Here is a 22,504-nt window from a genome sequence, read left to right as displayed (position 1 = left end):
AAACTCCTTATTCTTGAACATTTTCTTCACACTCATACTAAGTTTACCGACGGTAAACCGGCCGACTGACTCGGGAGCCGGTCGGCCGAGCGGACAGCACGCTGTACTTGTGATCCGTGGTCCCGGGGTCGATCCCAGGCGCTGGCGAGAAACAATGGGCAGAGTTTCTTTCACCCTACGCCCCTGTTACCTAGCAGCAAAAATAGGTACCTAGGTGTTAGTCAGCTGTCATGGGCTGCTTCCTGGGGGTGGAGGCCTGGTCGAGGACCGGGCCGCGGGACACTAAAAGCCCCGAAATCATCTCAAGATAACTTCAGAAGGAAGATAACGGTGTAGGCTATTCTGTTGTATTTCCTGAACAGACCTATTATTAGACTACGGGAGACTAGCATCTTCACGGCAGAACTTTATGCAGTTTTGTATGATCATGGTCGTCGTAGGTGACTATCGCAGTTCCCTCATGGCTCTGGAGTAATTTAATCCTATCGATCTTGTGGAAGTCGAAATTCAACATTGGTTGTTTCTCATCTCCAGCAGATTTAAGGCAGTCGAGTTTTGCAGGGCTCTCAGCCATATAGATATTTCTTTAAAAAAGCGTGCAGATGCTGCCGCTAAGGAGGCTACCCACACTTGTCCTATTTTCAGCAAAGGCGTTCTTTATTCCGGCTTCTTCCAGTCTTTCATTCCTCAATCCATGCCCATATCGCAGGGTCATTGGTCGTCCTGTTACTGGTAACAAACTGCGTGCTCTTAAGGATACCGTGTCCCACTTGGCCTTCCTCCTACCACCATAACCGGCGATGGGAAACAGCTCTGGTACAAGGTTACCTATTGGCCATTCCCGTTTAACTCACGGGTGCTTACTGGAGTGCCGCCCTGCTCCTTATTGTCGAACAGCATTGTCCGTCTTTCGGTCGTCCATATCCTTGTTGAATATCCAGACTTCAAGGATGTGCAAGTGTCTTGCTTCCCGACTGTCCCTCGGGGTCATTTTTCCCTCGATAAAATCCTTGGAGAATCATATATCTTTGATATCGATCGCCTTATGTACTTTTGTTCTAGTATTGGCATCCTTAGTGATATTTAGCGACTTTTGAATATCCTGTACCATTCATGGTCTTACATAGTCTCCCCGACTTGGCGCCTTTTTATTATAATTACTTACTTCTTCCCCTTCATCCCCATCTCCTTGGTCCCTCCCCACCCGTACTCCTCGTTCTCCCTTCCTCACCATTTCCCACCACCTTTGCCTGGCCCTCAACTTCACCCACTCAACTTGGTCCTACTCCCTGTACCTATTCCTTCACCCTCTCCATCCTCGTTTCTCTCCATATCACTAAAATATATATTATTAGTAATAATTATAATGTCCTCATTCAATTACTATAAATGATATTCACACAGAATATAATAAACACTTGAATTGAATCTCTTCCACCCTCATACTTATGAGAGGGAGAATGTTTCATGGGATTATGGTCGTAGTTTTAAAAGGCAGGGTGTTCAGTTAATCCTCCAGAGACAAATGAATATTGGTGTTTCTTTATAAGATGCTTTAATCCTTTTTTCAATATTTACATAGGTATTGGGACGGACAGTGCAAGAAATCGTGTGGCGTCCTGAATGTGAACCCCAGCACACTGGTACCGATTGAATTCTGGCGACCATGACCAGCCTATGTTCATCCCGGACTGTCACCTGAGTGTCAAATTAGGTGACACTAGGCCTCAAGCGACTGGCCTACAATTTTGGACAGAAAATAATCTCCCATAGCTACAGATAAAACAATACAATCTCCTAACTGAAGACGTAAATACAAAGACTTCACATTTACACTACTTCTCGGTTACTCCTTGATATTGTGGGAGGGGGCGGGGGGGTTTGTGTTCCGCCTGGGTAGGTGAGTGGCTCTTACTGTCCTCTAATGTGCCTGCTGTGGCGGTACACAAGCGAAGTGCCTACCGTGTGTTTGCTGTGCACAGACCCATGTATTCACTTCAGTCCCTTTATTTGGTTAGCCTACTCAGTGGGTTGCAGCACCTGGGTGGGGGATAGGTAAAATCGGAGGTTGCGTGGCCCTCAAGAATCAGTCCGTCTAGTTCAGACATAGCATAAACCTAGCATTGTAGGGTTGTTATTCCAATCGGTCCTTGGGCTACTCTTAAGGCCCTTATATAATCGCCCACGTATACTATCCGTTAGTCCGAAGATCCTTGTGAGCTTATGCCTACCTTGTTGGGCTCAATGGTGGGAACGGGTGCATTGCTGTGAAGTTCAATTTCTAGTTACGTGCTTCTTAATACTTATCTATTTTAGGATCTGAGAGGGCGACTAGTCTCCAGAGTCGTACAGACAAAATATCGGGTTTCATATCTCCGGCAATGGTTAGTCTTTGCTTTTTTTTGGTTAGTTTTTCTCCATGCTTAGTCTTTGGCTCCCCCTCGATGGACGGTGCCTTGGCGCAGTGAGCGGACACTGGTGAATCTGCCAATCGGCTAATTAGAGCCGATTGGTTCAGGTGGGCTGCTCTGAACCTCCAATTTCCCCCACTCCTAGTGGTCAACTCCAGAGTAGACTGGCGAAATGAAATCAATGAGTAAGGAAAGACAAAGGGGGGGTCACACGGACTGTAGGATGATATGGGGGAAATAAGAGAAGCTTGTTAACGCGTTGGGGTCTATGGCATGGTAATGTCAAAGATGAAGGATGGCATCTTCACTTTTAATGGAGACAAAAACAACAAATTGGGCATCACCACAGTTGATGCATTGAACACACCAACATTCTTTCCCAGAATGATCTGAGGAACCAAATAAGAGGCAACAGAATACCACATTTCTTGGCTCAATGCCATAATTTCCAGCACCAATTGTATAGGTGAAGAAACGGACTTTATTCCTCACTAGAGCTTCTGCCACCACAAGAATTACATTAGATGGGAGGGGTGCGACTATCAAGCGTTACAGTAACTAAGTCAATTCGTTAACAAAGTCAACTTAGTTAACCTATGCAAGGCTCCTGACCAGCACACTTTTTGTCACACTCCAACACTATGGAGTAGGGTCACACCCTTCTGTATTTGCAATCTAACCTCGGACAGGCAGCACTATGTTCGAACGATGCTACTTCTCCCACTTTGCTAATTGACATTAACCTGTGGAACGCTAACGTACTTGGTCCATTCATTTACATCAAAGACCTAAATGCCATTTAACATTCGAAGCCTATTCAATATGCCGATACAACTTATTTTCTTCCATGCTAATCTAGGTAATTTTAAAAACACGCTTAATACCGACATATTTAATGTATCTGTGGTCGATTGCTAACAAGTAATTATCAAAAGGCACCAAACCAGGAAGCAACTGCTTACAAACTAAGCAGTCGATCACATTGTCACCAATACGTCATTTTGTCTGGTACAATAATCAAAGTAACTTAACAATACCCAAAATACTCTTAGGTACTGAATAATGTCATAGGCCTAGTGCTCAGGCTAACAGTCGTATCTAGCCTCCTTTGTAATTCAGAGCGGCACTTGTGCTGAATTTTCCGCCAAAGTTGTATACCATAGCTTGTTAAATATCGAGTGTGTCTGTTCACGATTAGGGAAATAAAAAAAAAAAAAAACGTCTGGGAATCAATGATGAGCGGTTGGGAGGCGTCCCTGCCGCTCTTTATGGAGGTCTAAAACTTCCCCCTGCCGCTAGGAGTCCTACACCTGGCAGAGCATTACTTTGATTCCGGTTCAGATTCCCAGCAGTGGGAGACACTGAATTTATAAGACTTACGAAATCTATAATCATACAAGACTTCTCTGACGAAATAAAGTAGCAGCACGATACAAGCCCCTTTTTAAACCACTCAAATAAACCATGAGGGGAAGTAATTATTAAAGGCACCGGGCCAGGAAAGCTATGTAACACCAAACATGAGCTGAAGCCATTCTCTGTATCCAAGTAATTATCAAAAAGAAGGCACCAAACCGGGAAGGCTATGTAGCACCATCAAATGTGCAGAATAATCAGGGCGCTAAATATCACCAAGGATGCCAATACGAGAACAGAAACGCACAAAGCGAACGATATCAAAAGTATCCGATTCATCAAGAATTCTATTGAAGAACAGGTGACCACGAGGGGCGGTCAGAAAGAAAGACTTACGCTCCTCTTGGAAATCGGGACATTCAACAAGGATATGCACGATGCTAAGAGGGACAAGCGCAATTTGGACAATAAGGAGCTGGGCGGCACTCCATTAAATGATCGAGAGTTAAGCGAGTATCACCAAGACGCAACCACACTGGAGAAAATTTCGCACCGCCGGTTACAGGGGCAGGAGGAAGGCCATGGGGGGGGGGGGGAGGGGACAACACTTAAGAGTACGCAATTTGTTACCAACAACAGAAGACCAACAGCCCTGGGCAAGGATGATGGAATGAGTAAGTAATTATCAAAAGAAGGTACCAAACCGGGAAGGCTATGTAGCACCATCAAATGTGCAGAATAATCAGAGGGCGCTAAATATCACCAAGGATGCCAATACGAGAACAAAAACGCATAAGGCGAACGATATCAAAAGTATCCGAGTAACCAAGAATTCTAGTGACAGAGAGGTGACCGCGAGGGGCGACTGGAAAGCAAGACTCACGCTTGTCCTGGCAGTCAGGACATTCAAGAAGGACATGCACGACCATAAGAGGGACAATGCAACTAGGACAATAAGGAGCAGGCAGGCGCTCCATCAAGTGACCATGGTTAAGCGAGTTTGGCCAATATGCAACCTCGCCAGAGCTGTTTCCCATCGCCGGTTACGGTGATAGGAGGACGGCCAGGAGGAAACACAACATTTAAGAGTACGTAGTTTGTTACCAATAACAGACAACCAAGAAGCCTGCCAACGGGTAAGGACGGAGGAATGGATAACCGGGTAAAAGTCGGAATACGGAATACCTTTACGAGAGATGGGACAAGAGCGGACAGCTTCCTTGGCTGCAGCATCCGCACGCTCATTTAAAGACACACCAATATGGCTGGGAACCCAACAAAACTCAACCGACTTAAATTGACTGTGACCAAGAAACAGCCAATGCTGGATCTCGACAACTACTGGATGAACCGGATTAAAGGACCCGAGAGCCATGAAGGCACTACGAGAGTCAACAACAACTACAAAGGAAGACTGACAACGAGAAAGCAGGAGACGAAGAGCATAGGGAATAGCATAAAGCTCCGCTGTAAAGATGCTGGTCTCTGGAGGTAAGCGACACATATAAGTGCGATCAGGAAAAACAACAGAGTAGCCAACACCATCCGCAGACTTAGACCCATCGGTAAAGACAGAAACGGAGCGGGAGTGAGAAGAAAAGTGCTCGAGGAAAAGGCGTTTTAGAACAGTAAGAGGGGTAAAAGCTTTAGTGATACATGTCAAGGATGTACAAAACCGCGGAAGAGGGACTCTCCACGGGGGCAAAGAAGGAACAACAAGAGGAGAAACATCAGAAATACGAACGGAAAGAGAATCCTGTAGGCGAGATAACCGGACAGAAAGAGGGAGGTGGTGAAGAGGAACAGGAACCGCAGGAGGGGTAAAAGTTAAAGCACGACAGAGGCGAGAGGAAGGATGTTGCAAGGACCGCGCAAGATAGCGAAGACAGTAGCGATCACGGCGGTCCTGGAGAGACAGGAAGCCAGTGTCAACATACAAGCTAAGGATGGGAGTCGAACGAAAGGCACCAGAACTGAGGCGCAACCCAATATGGTGCAAAGCATCATGACGGCGAAGAGTAGAAGGAGAAGCAGACGAGTAAGCAGGGCAACCATAATCGAGCTTAGACAGGACGAGAGAGGAATGTAAAGCAAGGAGAGTGCGCCTATCTGCCCCCCAAGAAGTATGGGACAAGACCCGAAGGAGGGTAAGGGCCTTAGAGCACTCAACACGGAGGTAAGAGATATGGGGAGACCAAGACAAACGAGTGTCAAGGAATAACCCCAAAAGCTTCGCAGAATCTTTGTATTCAAGGGAATGACCATAAAGTGACAAAGAGGGACGAAGAACGACCCGTTTACGCGTAAAAGTCATGGCACAAGTCTTAGAAGTAGAGAACTTGAAACCATGATTGGTGGGCCAAGACGACACGGCATCAATTGCAACTTGAAGGAGAGGCGAATCATCACCCTGACAGCAAAGGGTAAGATCATCGACAGAGAGCGGAGAAGACACCAGAAGGAAGAGAGGAAAGAAGACCATTGAGGGCAACTAGAAAAAGAGTAGTGCTCAGAACACTACCCGGGGGCACACCTTCGTATTGCTAAAAAGAGGCAGAGAGAGCGGTACCAAGGCGCACCCGAAAGGAACGACGAGAGAGGAAGCTTCGGAGAAAGAGAGGGAGATGACCACGAAGGCCAAAAGAATGAAGTTGAGTTAGAATATGATATAGCCAAGAGGTGTCGTAAGCAATTTCCAGGTCAGAAAGGACGGCAACAACGGAGGTCTTCGCAGCAAACGCAGTACGAACATAGACTTCCAAGTTCACCAGGACATCTGTCGTGCTGCGGCACTTGCGGAAACCAAATTGAGAAGGGGAGAGGAGGTGATGGTGTTCCAGGAACCACATCAGACGAACGTTAACCATACGTTCAAAGAGTTTGCAGACACAACTTGTGAGTGCAATAGGGCGAAAGTCCTTAGGGGAAGTACCCAGAGACCCCGGTTTACGAACAGGGAGGACAACGGCATCGAGCCAGTCCTCAAAGACTGACGACGACTCCCAGATCCGATTATACAGACTCGGTAAATACTGAGACGTGCACGGAGGGAGATGGCGAAGCATCTCATAATGAATACCATCGGATCCCGCCGCCGTAGAACCGCAGAGGGCCAGGGCAGAACGAAGTTCAGAGAGAGAGAAGGGATCATTATAGGGAAGCTGAAGACGAGTGCAGAAATCTAAAGGACGAGACTCACGGACAGAATTACGAAGAAGGAAAGATTGGGGAAGATGAAGACCAGAGCTAACAGAAGAAAAGTGGGAACCCAGCACGGAAGCGACCTGCAATGGGTCCGCCACAAGAGTATCATGGAGGTGATGGACCGGTGAAACATCGGGAACGAATTTACCCGCTATCTTGCGGATACGCTTCCAGATCTGGGCCAGAGGAGTTTTGGACGTAATTGTTGAGACATAAGATGCCCAACATTCACGTTTAGCTGTACGGTTGGCCCTACGGGCCACCGCACTCGCTTTCCGAAAGAAAAGAAAGCAATCGGTCGTCTGCCTACGGCGGTGCCTCTTCCAGGCTGCACGCTTACAGCGGACAGCCCGATCACAGTCTGCATTCCACCAGGGAACGCACTTCCGTGGACCCCGAGAGGAAGAGCGAGGGATAGAGCGGAGGGCAGCGTTGAAGATAGTGTCATGAAAAAGGAGGAGAGCGCGAGAGAGAGGCAGAAGGCAGAGGTCAGAGAGAGCAACACTGAGAGTAAATAGGGTCCAGTCCGCCTTAGCAAACTGCCACCTAGGGAAAGAGTGGGAAGGGCGAAAAGAGAAAAAGGAAACAAGGATGGGGAAATGATCTCTTCCATGGAGGTCATCAAGAACCTGCCACGAGAAATCTAAGTAAAGAGAAGAAGAGCAGGGAGGAAGATCAATACAAGAAAGGGTGCGAGTCCGAGAGTCCAAATGAGTGGGCTCACCAGAATTCAGAAGAGACAGGGAAGAAGAGAGGAGAAACGGCTCAAGAAGGCGACCCCGGGTATTCGTCAGGGCGTCACCCCAAAGACAATGACAACAATTGAAATCACCCAGCAGGAGCACAGGCTCCGGCAAGAAGTCGAGGTGGTGTTTCAAATCAGGAAGAGAAAGCGGGACACTCGGGGGGAGATAAATGGAACAAACTGTGTACCATTTCCCACAAAGATACGAGCAGCAGAACAATGGAGAGGCGAAGGAAAAAGTAAATGAACAAAGGGAACATCAGCACGAATCAAGAGAGCAGAAGAATTAGAAGCCCCAGCAACGGCTGGGGGGGGGGGGGGAAGAGAGATTAAGGAATAGCCACGAAAACGACCAGGACGAGCACCAAGCATTGGCTCCTGGAGACGGACACAAAGGGGCAAAAACCGCGAAATCAGAAGTTGGAGTTCAAGGAAATTGGCGTAATAACCTCGAACGTTCCATTAAAGAATGGACAACGACGAGAAGAGAAAGAACAAAAACAGAGAACAAGGAAGAAACAAAGGCGAAAGAGCAACAGAGCACGTTAAAGAATATCAGGGTCGGGATCAGGGTCATCAAAGTCAGGGTTAGGGGGCATGGGTAAACTGAGCAAAGATGGAGGGAAGGAAACGGGAGAACAGATCAGAGGTGGGCGGGCGGGGTCCGGAGGAGGAGGAGGAGGAGGAAGAGGAGGAGACAATGGAGAGGAGGAGGAAGAGGAGACAATGGAGAGGAGCAGTCAAGGATAGCAGCAGTATGAGGGGGGGGGGTAGAAAGAGGGGAGCGCACCTCAGCAAGGGCAGCAACCGACAGGGAAGCGGGGGCTAAAAAAACCTCCATAGCAAGAACAGGGGGCGCAACCACCGAAATGGGAGGGGAAGGAGCGAGAGAGGCAGAAGTAGGGGCCGAGGAAGAAAGCGAAACCTTCTTACCCGCCGGGGAGGAGGAAGGAATGGAGCCAAGCTTACGCTTCTGACTTAAAGAGACAGGTGTCCCAGCAACCACGTACTGGGCAATGGATTCTAGCGTCTCAACAGAAGCTGAACGAGAGCACACATGACGGCCGGTTGGAGAGCGATGGACATCAGCCCGCACCGACAGGCGGCAGGGAGAGTTAAGAGACGGAGGGGAAGGACTGGAAGGAGGAACGGAGGGAGACGAGGAAGAAGACACAGGAGACACGACAGACCGGGTAGAAAGAAGGGGAACCCCAGACAGAGGACCAGGAGGGGGATCCTTCGGGAGAGAACCCAAAGGAACAGAGGGGGCAGTGGGCGTATCACGGTCCAAGGCCCGGAAACGGTTGCGAGTCTGAGGAAGGTGGGAAGGACAAGGAGAGGAAGAGCGCAACACACGAGCATAAGAGATATTATAAGGCAGGAGCCGGCGAACCTGGCGTCTCGCCTCAGTGAAAGATAAACGCTCCCGGTGCTTCAAGTCGAGGACGGCAGCCTCAAGCTTGTAATTGACACATGCACGTGAGAAGGTAGGATGGGCCTCACCGCAGTTGAGGCGACGAGCCTGGGGAGAAGTGCACTCCGACTTAGAGTGACCTTCGCCACCACACAAAGGACAGACAGTCCTGGAGCAGCAGAGGGCACCATGCCCAAACCTCCAGCACTTGTTACAGAGCCGAGGAGAGGGAATGCACTCCTGGACAGAGCACCTGGCACCAGCAAGAATGACAGAGGGTGGAAGGGTCCGACCATCAAAGGTAATTCTTCACAACCCGGAGGGGTTGACGGCGACTACCACGAGGGGGACGAGTAAACGTGTCCACCTGGAGAATAGAATGGCCCTGGGCAGCAAAGATATGTCGAATATCGTCGTGGTAGTCACGCAGGTCCCGAACACCGGTCGCAAAATGGCGCGGGAGCAGAATAGTGCCAACACTGGCATTCAACTGAGCGTTCTTCAAGACCCGAACAGGAGTCTCGCCAAGGAAGGATAAGGAAGCCAAGCGGGAAGCAGCATGCTGAGAAGGAGCAGCAATGACACGTGTACCGAGACGAGTGGGGTTGAAAGTAACTGAGGCATCCACGGAATCAACGAGATGTCGATGGAGGGAGAAATCGTCAGGAGGCGCAGAATCAAGAGGGAGGAGATGAAAATATTTGGTTCACGAAGCAGGACCAAACAAGGCTTGATAGATAGCAGAACGGGAAGGAATCGAGCGAGGGCGTCCGTGACGAGGACGGCAGTGAGAACCCCCAGAGAGAGAGAGAGAGAGGGGTTACAAGGCGCAGTAGTTACAACTAGAGATGGAGCCGCGCCAGAGGACGAGGTAGTCACCACTGGGGTCTCGGGGCTCGACCCATCCACAGAGGAGGGAGGTGAGCCAAGGGAAGGAGTCAGAGAGGCCAAAGGAGAAGCAAGGTCGGGGCCCAATGCAGCAGAGGCTACAGAACCCGGTCTTCCAACATGGACCGACTCGGGGGCTTGGTCGCCCACCCCACGAGCCTGAGAAGGTAAAGCAGAAACGGTCGAAACAGGGGTTATCATCGCTACGAAAAGGAATATTCATTCACGAATGTGCCCCCACACCCACCATGGAGCCACAATTAGAGGCAGGACACCTAACAAGAAGCTATCGCCGATCATGCCGGGGCCTCCTAGGGGTGTGTCGTGAGTATACGCCCCACAAACGCCACCTTAAGAACCGACAGTCCGTCGAGATCGGGTTCAGTGACGAAAGGGGGATTGACAATAAAAGGTTCCCCTCGCTCTCTATGTCGGGTACTACAGTTCTACGGGTGCAAGAGTATGCCTCCTCAAGCACCCAGGCATCAAAATAGAAGTAGTCCAAGGGAAGAACCAGAACAAGCAAAAGGTCGGCAGGAAACGGCAAGCAGATCGGAGAAGAGGGGAGAGAAAAACGAAACAGAAGGAAATGGAAAAGGTGCTCAGCATAATTGGAGAGGACGGCAGCAGGAGCACAAGGCTAGAAAAGGACAGGACTGTCCCAAGGAGCATCACACTCCGGCAGCCGCCCACTAAGCCTCCCCTCACGGCATCAACGAGCTGAGCGGGGAACATCATCAAAAGTATCCGATTCACCAAGAATTCTATCTAGGGTACAAGTGATCGCGAGGGATGGTCGATCTCTGCCTAAACCTATACCAGGGACCAATAGCGATGTGAATCCCCAAATATTTAATTTTTACCTACACAGAAATTTATTTGTTTTTGTTACATTCCAGCAAATTGAGTATTTCCCAGGGTTCCACTTCTGCAGGGAAGGGTCAACTCCCAGATGCATGTACCCAATGGGAATGCACGGGTCTCCCTGCAATGTTATTGAACCTGTGTTGCATTTAAATAGTGCACCGTGACAGTAGGAAGTGACGCAGCCACTCCCTGTTCGGTACACCCGAGCCACTCACAATGTTAAGTTGTCCCCAAATGTGGATCTTGTGACTGTATGGATTAAGTGCAGAGGTATGCAGCCAAAGAACAGCAGAAAGTAGAACACGTTTGTAGATAAATATTAAGAGATTTAATTACCATTGTAGTTTTCCTTGCTGATCAAGTTGTTTTTCTATTTACCAGTTACAGAGTTAGTCATGAAGGTATCCTCTTAGATTTGCATACCAGGGACAGTCAACCTACTTTTCTTAAGAGATCGTGGCTAGGCCAACAAGTACGTCATAAGGTTACTTTAATAAAAATACAAAAATAAAAGAAACGTTGTATAAGTCACACTAACAGCAGTCTATGTTCTCCTTTGGCATTTTCCTATGCCGTTACGTTTTTAAGTCTCAGGAGATGTGCTCCGTTGGAACACTGACTATCTATAAGGCACCAAATAGTCAGTAGCTGGTTTACTAGACATTCCTCCCAGAATGTCATTTTAGTGTAACACCGCACTCTTGCAACCTCAAGAATACAGGTATTAAGGATTACTCTATCTTCACAACCGCTTAGATTTCTCAATACGTAAATGTGCATGCAATTATTTATTATGTACTCCAAGTCGGCTATTAAAACAACACCCAATGCTTATGTCAAGTTTAATAGCTTATACAGACCGATGATGTTAAACGTTTAATATTACTTTCTTTAAAATCTCAGCATGGATAAAGGTGCTAGAGTTGTCTATAACCGTAGCGGGCTCCGGGGACGAGGACTGTGTCGGTGACTGTGCGGTAGTCCGTGAACACTGTGCTCTTAGTATTGATGTTTGTTCTCACCAACGTTGTCGTGTACGACAGCCTGTGGGGAGTAAATTTATTAATTAGCCATTACAAGTAATCAGGAGGCTGACAGTGCCACTACAATACTGTAAACTTAGAATCGAACTTACACTTGGGTAGCAGTAGTAGTGTAGGTAGTCTGCATGATGACGTAAGAGGTGTGTGCGATGGTCACGTAGTCTAGAGACCTTTCAGTCACAATCCTGAAGTCTGACTGCACGTACGTGACCGTTAGTGTTGAAGGTCTGACAACCACCGTTGTCTGGAGGGCCACGCGGTCATCCACCGGCGTCTGTGCCACCTGTGCAAGACAACACTTAACTAGTCTAAGCTCAGCGTCCAGACCATCGTTTATCACAATACATACCAAGTACTCACCGCGCGTGTTCCAGTGGTGACAGTCTGGACGGTGAGAGAAGTGAGGGTGACAGCCACACTCTGGAAAGCCTGATCAGTGAGGGTGACGAAGCGGTCGATGGTGATGAGCTGGGTGACAGTGGGGTTAAATAGTGCATCCACTCTGCTCACTTGAGGACTGCCATACCTTGCACCAGCGTAAGAGGCCGGACCGCTGCTGCCAGAGGTAGCTCGAGGTCCGCTGCTGACCTGTGCAGCCCTGTCACCGCTGCCGACTCTCTGACTAGAACTGCCAGCTTGATTTGCTTGGCCGAGGTTAATCCCTATTCCTTGACCGCTGCCAAGACCTAATCCAGCACCAAGAAGTGGACCGCTGCCGACGCCCGGGTCGCCACCTACAACTGAACCGCTGACCTGTTGACCCGATGACCCCTGAGAGCTGGCACCTCCCTGTCCTCGGGTCTGACTGCCATAACCAGAGCCAGGCTGTTGGGTTGGGGAATGGATATAGTAGTCCAGATGATGCATAGGAGTGAGCTGGAGCAAGTTTCCTATAAATTCGTAAAATTTATAAGCCAAATAATAAAATTTACGAGGCACTTTCTAGGGAAAAAAAAAATTATGCAGTCTTTTCTAAATTTATAAGAATTATTTTACTAGGTTTCACATTTATTGAATACTAGCAGTACCCGGCCACGCGTTGCTGTGGCTCAAACTTGTGCATTGCCGAGCCACAGCAAGCTTCCCAGTCTTCCACACCATTTTCACCTCACCCATCCCTTCGGCCTCCCAACCATTCCCCACTCCACCATCCCCTCGTCCTCCCCACTATGCCCCACACCCCAGTCCCATTGTCCTTCCCACCATTCTCTTTTCCCCCATCCCCTCGTACTCACCATACCAAACTCCTCCGTCCCCTCATCATCCCTACCATTATTCCCCACTCCCTTGTCCTTTGCCTTACCAAACGGTCTGATGTTCCCAATTCTCTGATGGGAACATCAGATCACTATGTTCATCACTGAAATAAGAAAAAGTTAAAAAAAATGAAAGGAAAATGAAAAAAAAACTACTCATGAAATGAACGGTATGGTAAACATCTCAATTCCAAAACAATATCACAAAATAATTCAATAAAATAAAAATCGAAATCTATGAAAATAATATTTATCAATGCAATCTGAAATATTGATGTGGAATTTTTGACATTCAGTATAGCATGTATGTTGCCATTATGTGCAACAGATGGCGCCGTTCTTCAAAAACGCATGTTTTTACCTGTCACAGGAGTGCCATCTATATAGAAGGTATATAAAACCACGCTCCTATTCGAATGCAACGTTGTCAAAATTTCAAAGCAATCGGTGCAGAGCTTTCAGAGATCAGCGATTTTGAACAAACGAACATTTCCATTTTTATTTATAGAGATTAGGTATGTAGTTGTGCCCAGGTGTCTAAATCATACTATTTCACCAATTTTCTTTACCTAACCACGTTAACTGTGTGCCATGGTAGGGTCCTCTGAAAACAATATGCGACCAAGTTTTAAGAGATGCCGATCCTATTTTACATCGTGGGGGTCCCTTAATGGTTGTCAACCAATTGAAATTGTAACCCCCACCCCCCCCCCAAAAAAAAAAAAAAAAAAAAAAAAAAAAAAAAAAAAAAAAAAAAAAAAAAAAAAAAAAGTTCCTAAGGAAGGGAGGGGGCGTGGTGTGCTTAGGAGAGTTTATATTTTAATGTTAACTAGGGAGAAAATTAGCTTTGTACATTCGGAAGTTAGGATCGGTGAATTTTTTTCCTTCTGCTTTGTTAGCTGAAAATTTCTGCAAAATTAACGTTCCCCGGAAGTATAGAGCAGGACCAATTTCAGGCAGTAATTTAGAGTTCAGCGAGGAAATTTGAACACCCAATATTATCGACGTTGAAGATTAATATTAGCGCTCATATATATATATGAATATATTTACATTTTATATTTTCAATAGTTTCAACACTATTCAAACTAAAGACTTAAATGTACAGAAGTCTTTAAGACAAGCTCTGGCCTCTAGGGGGATGCCTCACCAAATAATTGACACATACATGGAGGAAAGTCAAAGTAGCCGAATACCTAGGCTTATTAACAGGCACTTTTGTAAAACCTCATGAATGATCAGTATTCGCGATCGAGTAGTGTGTGGATACTACCACCAGGTATCTTGGCGACACTAGTTATACCAACGATCGAAATTTTGATCGTTCAGGGTTATGGCTTAGCGAGATCTGAAATTGCCAGAATCCTAAACAAAAATTCTTACCATTTTAATTCAAGGCAAACCTTTAGCATAACTAGTCTTGGCAAGCCGAAATTAAGGCACGCAATTTCAGAAGTAGTCGAGAAGTGTTTAAATTGTTAACATTCCTCGAGATTTATAAGCGATTAGAAAGGTACAATTTTTGCCAACACTTTCTGGAACATTTATCTAACCCAATATTTACTTACTGTGGAAATTTGTGCACCAACCAACACCCGGGACACCAGGGTCGTCCATAGCAGCAATACCAAGGAATACGAACACATCTGAAATTAATAACCGTTACTATTCAAAATCAGAGGTGGGAGACCAGTGTTACATGTACCGACTGAAATTTACAGGAAAACTATGAAAAAATATGCATATGTATTTACTTCTACCTTCACAAGATTAACTAGCTACACAAATTTGTTTCGGAAAAAGTGAGATACGCAAGCTAGTAATAAACATTAACTTTACTGAAACACTAAATCAACACAAATGCACTATTCACAGCACTAGGTAATAAATTATTATTCATCATTTTAACAGAAACTTTGCTAAGTAAAGCCTATACCCAAGTTCAACTTAGCTGGTTATAAAGCTATTCATAACTGCAGGCCTAATAAAAAAGGAGGTGGCACAGCAATATTTTACAAAGATACCTTCATCTGCAATAGTGTCATTGGTGAAAGAGACCACTATTTTGAATATACCTTTGCCAAGTTCTCCAGTAAATCCCCTAAAACCTCCCCGACTATCTGTGCCATCTATAGATTTCCTAATACCAACATAGCTTCATTCTCAGACAACATAAGGAATCTTATAAATGACAATCTCAACAAAAATCACATTCTAGGAGGCGATTTCAATATTGACCTAGGTCTTCAAAATAACACTGGTCGACTATTTCTGTAACAGCATGCACTCTTGTATGCTAATCCCCACAATTGCCAAGCCCACTCGAGTCACTCATATCTGCCACTACCTTTGATCACTTATGGACTAATTTAACAGCTCCCCTTACATCTGGGGTAATTATGAAAGAACAACCGACAACTATCCTACCTTCCTCATAGCAAACAGGGATACAATACCTCCAGAAAGCAAGAAACTCATTCAGGCTACACAGTGAATCAGCTTTAGGCAATCTCTGTAATGTTATTCACAATATTAACTGGGAATCTGATTTCAGTAATAAACAGGATATGAACTTATTAACTAACCTCTTTCTCTCCAAAACTAAGCCTCTACAACACTCCCTGTCCCCTCCTTTCCAAAGAGGTAACCGACAAAAGAAAAAACAATCCGTGGCTCACAAGTGGCATAATCAAGTCTAAATACATATGAAAAATTTCAGTATTGGCCTAGTTACAAAAGGAAGTAGTTAAAAGGTATTCATCAGTGCTTATCAGTATCATATGAAAAGCCAAACTTTCATATTATGAGACTAGATTGAAAAAAAGCAAAAGGCATTAGGAAAAGCACATATTATACCATCTCTAATATCCTAGGAACAAACGCTCCCCCAACCAGATAACACTAAGGATGGCTTTACACCGTCAACCGATTTAGAAGTGGCAAATTAATTTAATAGCTTCTTTTCATTGGTTGGTGCTAACCTTGCCATTAAGATCCCACAGACATATCAATACATCTCAGGCAGCTATCCAAACTCTCCTTTTTCACCAGTCAGCCCGACAGACGTGTCCATCATACACATTAAAAACCACAGCTGGGAACATCAGTGAAATCCCATCCATTGTATACAAGAGCCTCCCAAATCCTTGTGACACTTATAGCTCTGCTGTTCAACAAATCCTTCGAGTGCCATACCTTCCGTGATATCCTTAAAGAAGCAAGAGTAACGCCAGTTCATGAAGGATGTAATCCGGCAGACAAACAATTATAGACCAATATCAAACCTACCCATCCTATCAAAAATATTTGAAAAAAAAAATGATCTACAAACAGCTCTACTCCTATCTCGTAAAATTTGACACTCTTAGCCCTTGTCAGTTTGGCTTCCGCTCCCCCCCCCCCCCAAAAAAAAGTACCAAGGATGCAATTATTAGCCTGAATATAATTTACTCAGCCCTTGACAAAAATGAGTTTCCGATTGGACTCATCATTGACCTGATAAAGGCCTTTGACACTATCACAGTTACCTCTTACGTAAATTCCATCATGGAATCCGAGGCCATGCACTGGACTATATCCAATCCTATCTTAGTGACAGTCTTCAATGTGTAACCATCAATAATGAAACTTCTGCCACTCTACCAATAACCGTTGGAGTGCCACAGGGCAGCTTTTTGGGACCTCCCCTATTTCTTATATACATCAATGATCTGCCTAATGTCTCTAGCATTCTGAAACCTATTTTGTTTGCAGATGATACTACCCTCATGTACTCTAACCCCAACCCAGACACTAAATGATAATAATGAACTAATAAAAAGTCTACTTATGGATGTCAACCAATAAACTAACACTTAAAGAAAAGACCCCACTACATTTTATTTGGATGCAAATCTACGAATGCAATTCAGCTTCAGATAGATAATGTAAGCATTAGCAATAAAAATGCAAAGTGTCTTGGCCTATTCCTAGACAAGAGACTACTTCAACACCCACATACAACACATAATTAAGAGTCTAAAACAGTTGGGATACTCTCCAAAATCAGATATGTACCTAACTTTGCTCTCATCTCTATATTATGCACTAATCTATCCCTATCTTAATTATGGTATCTGTGCATGGGGTTCAACCACTGCACACCACCTCAAGTCCATCATCACCCAACAAAAATCTGCCATCAGAATAATAAATTCTGCTTTCAGACAACACTCAACCCCCTTGTTTAGCTCCCTTAACATGCTAAACAATCTCACTCTACAAATTTTCTTGTGCCAATTACATTTACAAAACCCTGTTCTTAAACGCAAATCCTGCTCTAAAACTCTCCCTGGACAGATGTAATAACACATTTCCACACCAGAAAAAAATTTCTTTAATATCCCCAGAGTCAAACAATCTGCGTAAACACTATGCAAATAATGTGACCCAGTTGATGGAACTCTCTACCTAATGAATTTAAAAGCCGTCCAATCTCTGCGTCATTCAAAAACAAAACTAAAAAGTACCTTATCTCAACTGCATAGTTTTTTTTTTACCTTGTTGCTTTAAAATTGCACTGTATCTATTGCTACCCAATCTCCCGATCTTTATATACCCAATCCGAACATCTTTACCATTGTGATCATTGCTGTCTTGTATGTGCTATCAATCTGCTGTACGGTGTCTGTTAATCTTGTTTAAATTACCATTCAAGATGTCAATGTAGTCAACCAGAGCTTTAATATACCAATGTGCTTTAAATATACTTACTATTCTCATCTCTTTTTTTCTTGCAATGTATCTGTAATTTTATTAATTCTGCTAGAATTTACTTAAAATTATACGTTAGATTGAGGACCTGCCCGAAACGCTGCGCGTCCTAGTGGCTTTACAAAACTGTAAATACTAGGCTATGTATTCTCTCTAACCCAATGTACCTTCTAGTATATAAATAAATACATGAACTTATTACTACAACACGCACAAACCTTATAATATAGAAAGAGTGTTGCCAATAAAAGAAGCAATGACTAGAATGTCAAGCACAAGAACGCTGCCCGCCTTGTTGCCTTCCCCACTCACTACAAACAGACACACTAACGACAGACTCTGAAACAAGGATAGGAAAGCTCCCTATAAAATGTATGTTCATGTATCACCCAACCCAACGCTCTGCCAACCTATTAGCGCCATCTATTGACGGGCGCGGCTACTACAGGAGAATGTGATACTATTTCATACCGTTCTCAATTACATTAAATCATTGACCATCTTGAGTAATTGTTAAGATTATCTGTTTTTAATTATAATAAATATTAATTTAGTTGTCCGTCTATATTATATAGTTTGTAGTTTGTACTTCACTGTACTTCAATAATCACAATGTTTCCAGTGATTTTACTGAGTTTAACCTCCTATATAAATACAAATATTAAACATATATTAGTCCATAATGAGGTGAGACAAATCAAATAACCAGTCTCGCGAGACTGACCTCAGTCCTTCTGGACGGCGCTTCTTCAAACTTTTTCGTTCCTGACCTAGTTTAATGTTATGCAATAACCTCCCGACCCACCGACACATATCATGCACAAATATAAAGTACTGGCGCACCGTCTTGCGTGAACAGATATGTAACATATGTTATTTTCTTAACCATATGATACGTACGTGCATATATTCATACATAAAATGCTCACCTGTGCATTTTGGTGAAGTCTGACTGAATTTTAACCTGTAAGATATGAATTCTTAGAAAAGATGTTGCAAGCAAAGTAAGGGAGAAATTTGTAATTAGGTCATCCCGTTCTCTGAGTAAAGTGATCTCATCGAGTCACCAAACCCACTCTCACACCTGGCGTGTAAATAACTGGGCCTCCACTCTTCAAACAGAATTGGTCGCTATAATCCTTGCACTCGAAAGCGTATATGAATCCAAAGCTGACATGCTAGTTGTAGGTGACTCCTTGTCATCCATGAATGCCCTCAGCTCCCCACGGCATAACTGTGACCTGCTTGTGTCTGAAGCTAGACACATATATAATTAAATAATCAATGAATGAGTCAGAGTTTGTCTGCTGTGGATTCCTTCCCAATATTGGTCTCCGAATGAATGATTAAACTGATGAATTAGCCAAAACCTTTGCTCGTAAAGAGAGAATTGATTACCGTCTTGGACTGACTTTTATCAGCCTGAGGGCAGAAATATTCCGGGAGCATCAACAAAATCTCGTAGATTTGAAGCAAAGTGAAATTCACACCAGTTACTCCATCTTTCATCATTCTATTATGTAGGAAGAACAGTACGTCTATGGGTCATCCAATAAGGTTAGCAGACTTCTAGATGTTACCACTGCTAGGTTTAGTCTCGTCTACAAGTACCTCTGGGAGTTTGTAATATCTGCTTATTTGGATTTGTCTAAATGTAAAATCTGGAAGCATAACTATTCGCATACATTTATTTTATTTTAATTTAAATATATACAAGAAGGTACATTGGGTTTATGAACAAACATAGTATTGATGTTATTACATTCTTTTAAAGCCATCTAATTACAGAAGATAATTTCTTGCACAAATTTCAAAAAATGTTAACAGGTACATTGTAAGAAAATCTGACAAAGATTTTTTCATTTTATTTGGTAAACACAAATACAACGTAACAGAAAAACATCAACATCATTATTCCCATTAACAAGGCAAGAAACACATGAACAAAACTCAAGAACAGTAAAACAAACACACAAACAAAAGTCGTATAATACACAAAATGGAAACATAAACATAGGTAAACTTTTAAACAGTCGGAAAAGAAAAAGCACCAGAGCACTATAAACCAACAAGAACCAGGCACGAAACACATGAAAAAATAACCGTGTCTCACAGCACATCAAAACATAAGCAACACAGAGCAAGAACCACACACACAGTTAATCATCTTATATTAATCCGGACATAGACGAGGAGGGTACTTCTTCCTGTAGGCATCCCACCGAGCACACACCTCCGCAGACGAGTTAACGTGACAACGCGATCCCCGCGCTCGATACATGAAGTCAGGAACATCCAGCTCGGCGATCACTACCATTGGGGCGTAAGTCACTGGAAGAGGCCGCACAGAGCTCGGCGGCGCAACTACAAAGGGCTGGAGCACAGGAGCTGGCCGGACACAGGGCGGCAGCACAACGGGGAGAGCCGTAGGGGACAAAATCGCAGAGGGCGATGGCGCAGGGGCCGACACTACAGGGCCTGAGTAACACAAGGCGGCTGAGCAGAGGACAGCCGCACAGTGGTCGGCATCACCGAGGGCAGACGCAGGTAGGACGCAGACATGGAATCCAGAGGCATGGAGGCCGCCGGAACCGAATCTTTCTTAAGAACAATCACCAAGTCCCCTCTCCCGCAATCGCGGCCGGTGCCACAACCATTCAACCCAGGAAACCAGCAACCGGGGATGCAGAGGCAGCCGGAGAAGACACAGGACCCTTTTGACAATCCCACCACAGGTCCCATCATCGCCACAATACGGCCCACAGGAGCCACAGGCACCCCAACATCGTAGCCCAAATCATCATCCACAGAACACGAACTCCCGGAGTCCTCAAAATCCCTGGCGTTGGCCCAGGCCTCACCACGAGGCAGAGACAGACTCGAAGCTAGCCTCGATCGCTTGGACACAGGTCGTAGGTTGTCAGAACTCTCACCCCCGCTAAGAGGCACCGCATCAGAACCTCCTGTTGGCCGCACAACTCCACGCTTTGCGCTATCATTCAACATCACAGCCTCAGCAACCCGGGTAACTGGACCACACACCGCAGGAGACAACACCACGTGCACGTCAACACGGACCGAAGACACATCTTCCGGAGACAGTGCAGGCCGGGGCACAGATTCGATGACTGGAGGCACTACACCACACACCACACGAGACACAGCTGGAGACTTGACTGGAGACGGGGCAGGCAGGTGTGGCTGAAATGGGGGGTGCTGGGGTCGCACTAACTACCACCCCGATACTCACATCCCCAACCACATCTAGGCGGGCACTGCAAACGGAGGAAATTCCTCCTTCCGGAAGAGGTTCAGAGGGCCAACCCGGCTTGCACCACAACCCGCAGCCTGGTGGCCCAATAGTCCTCACCGGAAACAAGTCCAGGTCTGACCCGCATGGAATACTCGTACCATGAAACCCAGAAACAGGAGAGACGAAAGGATGGGGGTCCTTCAATCGCATCGCCACAGTGCGGGTCTTATTTGGGATACCCTTCCACCGCCCGGAGGATTTTGATTTTTATTGTTGCCTCCGGAGGCGGCTAGTTTATTGTGCACCCCATACTCATCCTGTGATTGGTAGCACAAAAGCATTACAGAGGGCACAAAAGTTCTTTTTCAGACCTCATCTTAGATTATTACATAAAAAATGTCATCTATCCTTCACACCTTTCAGTTACATGTCATCTAGTTACAGAGAATGTTCTATTTCAAGAGCTATATATTTACAGTAAGTCATTATACGTTAATGTTATAGTTAATCATATTGCTAATACATAATTGTTTGATCAATGGAGATATTACAGTCATAGGGGATCTGCTGTTTATTATTCGTCTTCACAATGCTGAGTTTCTTAATCTCATGTCATTTATCTACTGGGAGCCAAATATGGACACAGCGCAAGGATTTCAAGTAATTTATCCTTGGTAATAAAATAGATTGCCATATCATACATTGTAAGGTTTGATTTATCTCTTAATGGCTCAATTTTACTACCATCCGAGATATAGTGTTCCAGTGTGTGTCCCTGACTTCATCCACACACTTAACACTTACTTCATCTAGATCCCTATACAAGCCGAACTACCAGAGATACTTGTAGCCAAGTCTTATTCGAGCTGTGATAACATCTGTTAGTCTACTGACTTTGTTACTTGCCCCAGACACATGTTTTACTTCACACATTTCATTGTGATAAACAGTTGACCTGCTGATTCCAGTTTGCACTGTCCTACTTTCTTCAAATCCGTCCAGGAGTTCTCGTCTAATAACACTTTTAAGGGACCTATTTGATAACTCAAGATTTCGTTCAATACTGTCTTTATTTACTGCAGCCTTAGCGAGGACGTCAATTTTATCATGTTCCTACAGGCCAATGTGAGAAGGAGTCCACAACATTTGTATATTTACCCTCATGCTAGGTATGCTTATATATCTATGTCTGGCTTCTGAGACAAGCACGTTAGTACTTGATTGCAAACTGTTTATTGCTAGTAGTGAGGAAAAGGAGTCTGAAAGAATTAAGCTGTCTACTTCAGTGGTGTCAATGATTTCGAGTGCTACCAAC

The 22,504-nt window shown here is 45.1% G+C and overlaps 1 protein-coding gene across 1 annotated transcript; it reads right to left on the bottom strand.

Moving 5' to 3' along the window:
* Positions 1-11,711: 11,711 nt before the first annotated feature.
* LOC138352635 (uncharacterized) lies at positions 11,712-18,282 on the bottom strand. The gene is made up of 5 exons (XM_069305144.1): positions 18,155-18,282; positions 14,753-14,830; positions 12,289-12,753; positions 12,021-12,211; positions 11,712-11,929 (listed from the first exon to the last, which is right to left on the bottom strand). The coding sequence occupies exons 2-5, from the start codon at positions 14,828-14,830 to the stop codon at positions 11,803-11,805; spliced, it is 861 nt and encodes a 286-aa protein (XP_069161245.1). The 5' UTR covers positions 18,155-18,282; the 3' UTR covers positions 11,712-11,802.
* Between the last annotated feature and the right edge of the window lie 4,222 nt (positions 18,283-22,504).

The sequence above is a fragment of the Procambarus clarkii genome, chromosome 54, assembly GCF_040958095.1.
Source record: "Procambarus clarkii isolate CNS0578487 chromosome 54, FALCON_Pclarkii_2.0, whole genome shotgun sequence".
NCBI lineage: Eukaryota > Metazoa > Arthropoda > Malacostraca > Decapoda > Cambaridae > Procambarus > Procambarus clarkii.
Note: the sequence above shows the minus strand (reverse complement) of the source record. Positions and strands in the feature narration are given on the sequence as shown.

Coding starts and splice junctions, on each gene's coding strand:
- LOC138352635 (XM_069305144.1), bottom strand. CDS start 14,830: ATGTGTTCGTATTCCTTGGTATTGCTGCTATGGACGACCCTGGTGTCC. Junction 12,754..14,752: donor TTGGTGCACAAATTTCCACA/GTAAGTAAATAT, acceptor CCAACCCAACAG/CCTGGCTCTGGTTATGGCAG. Junction 11,930..12,020: donor ACTACTACTGCTACCCAAGT/GTAAGTTCGATT, acceptor TACTCCCCACAG/GCTGTCGTACACGACAACGT.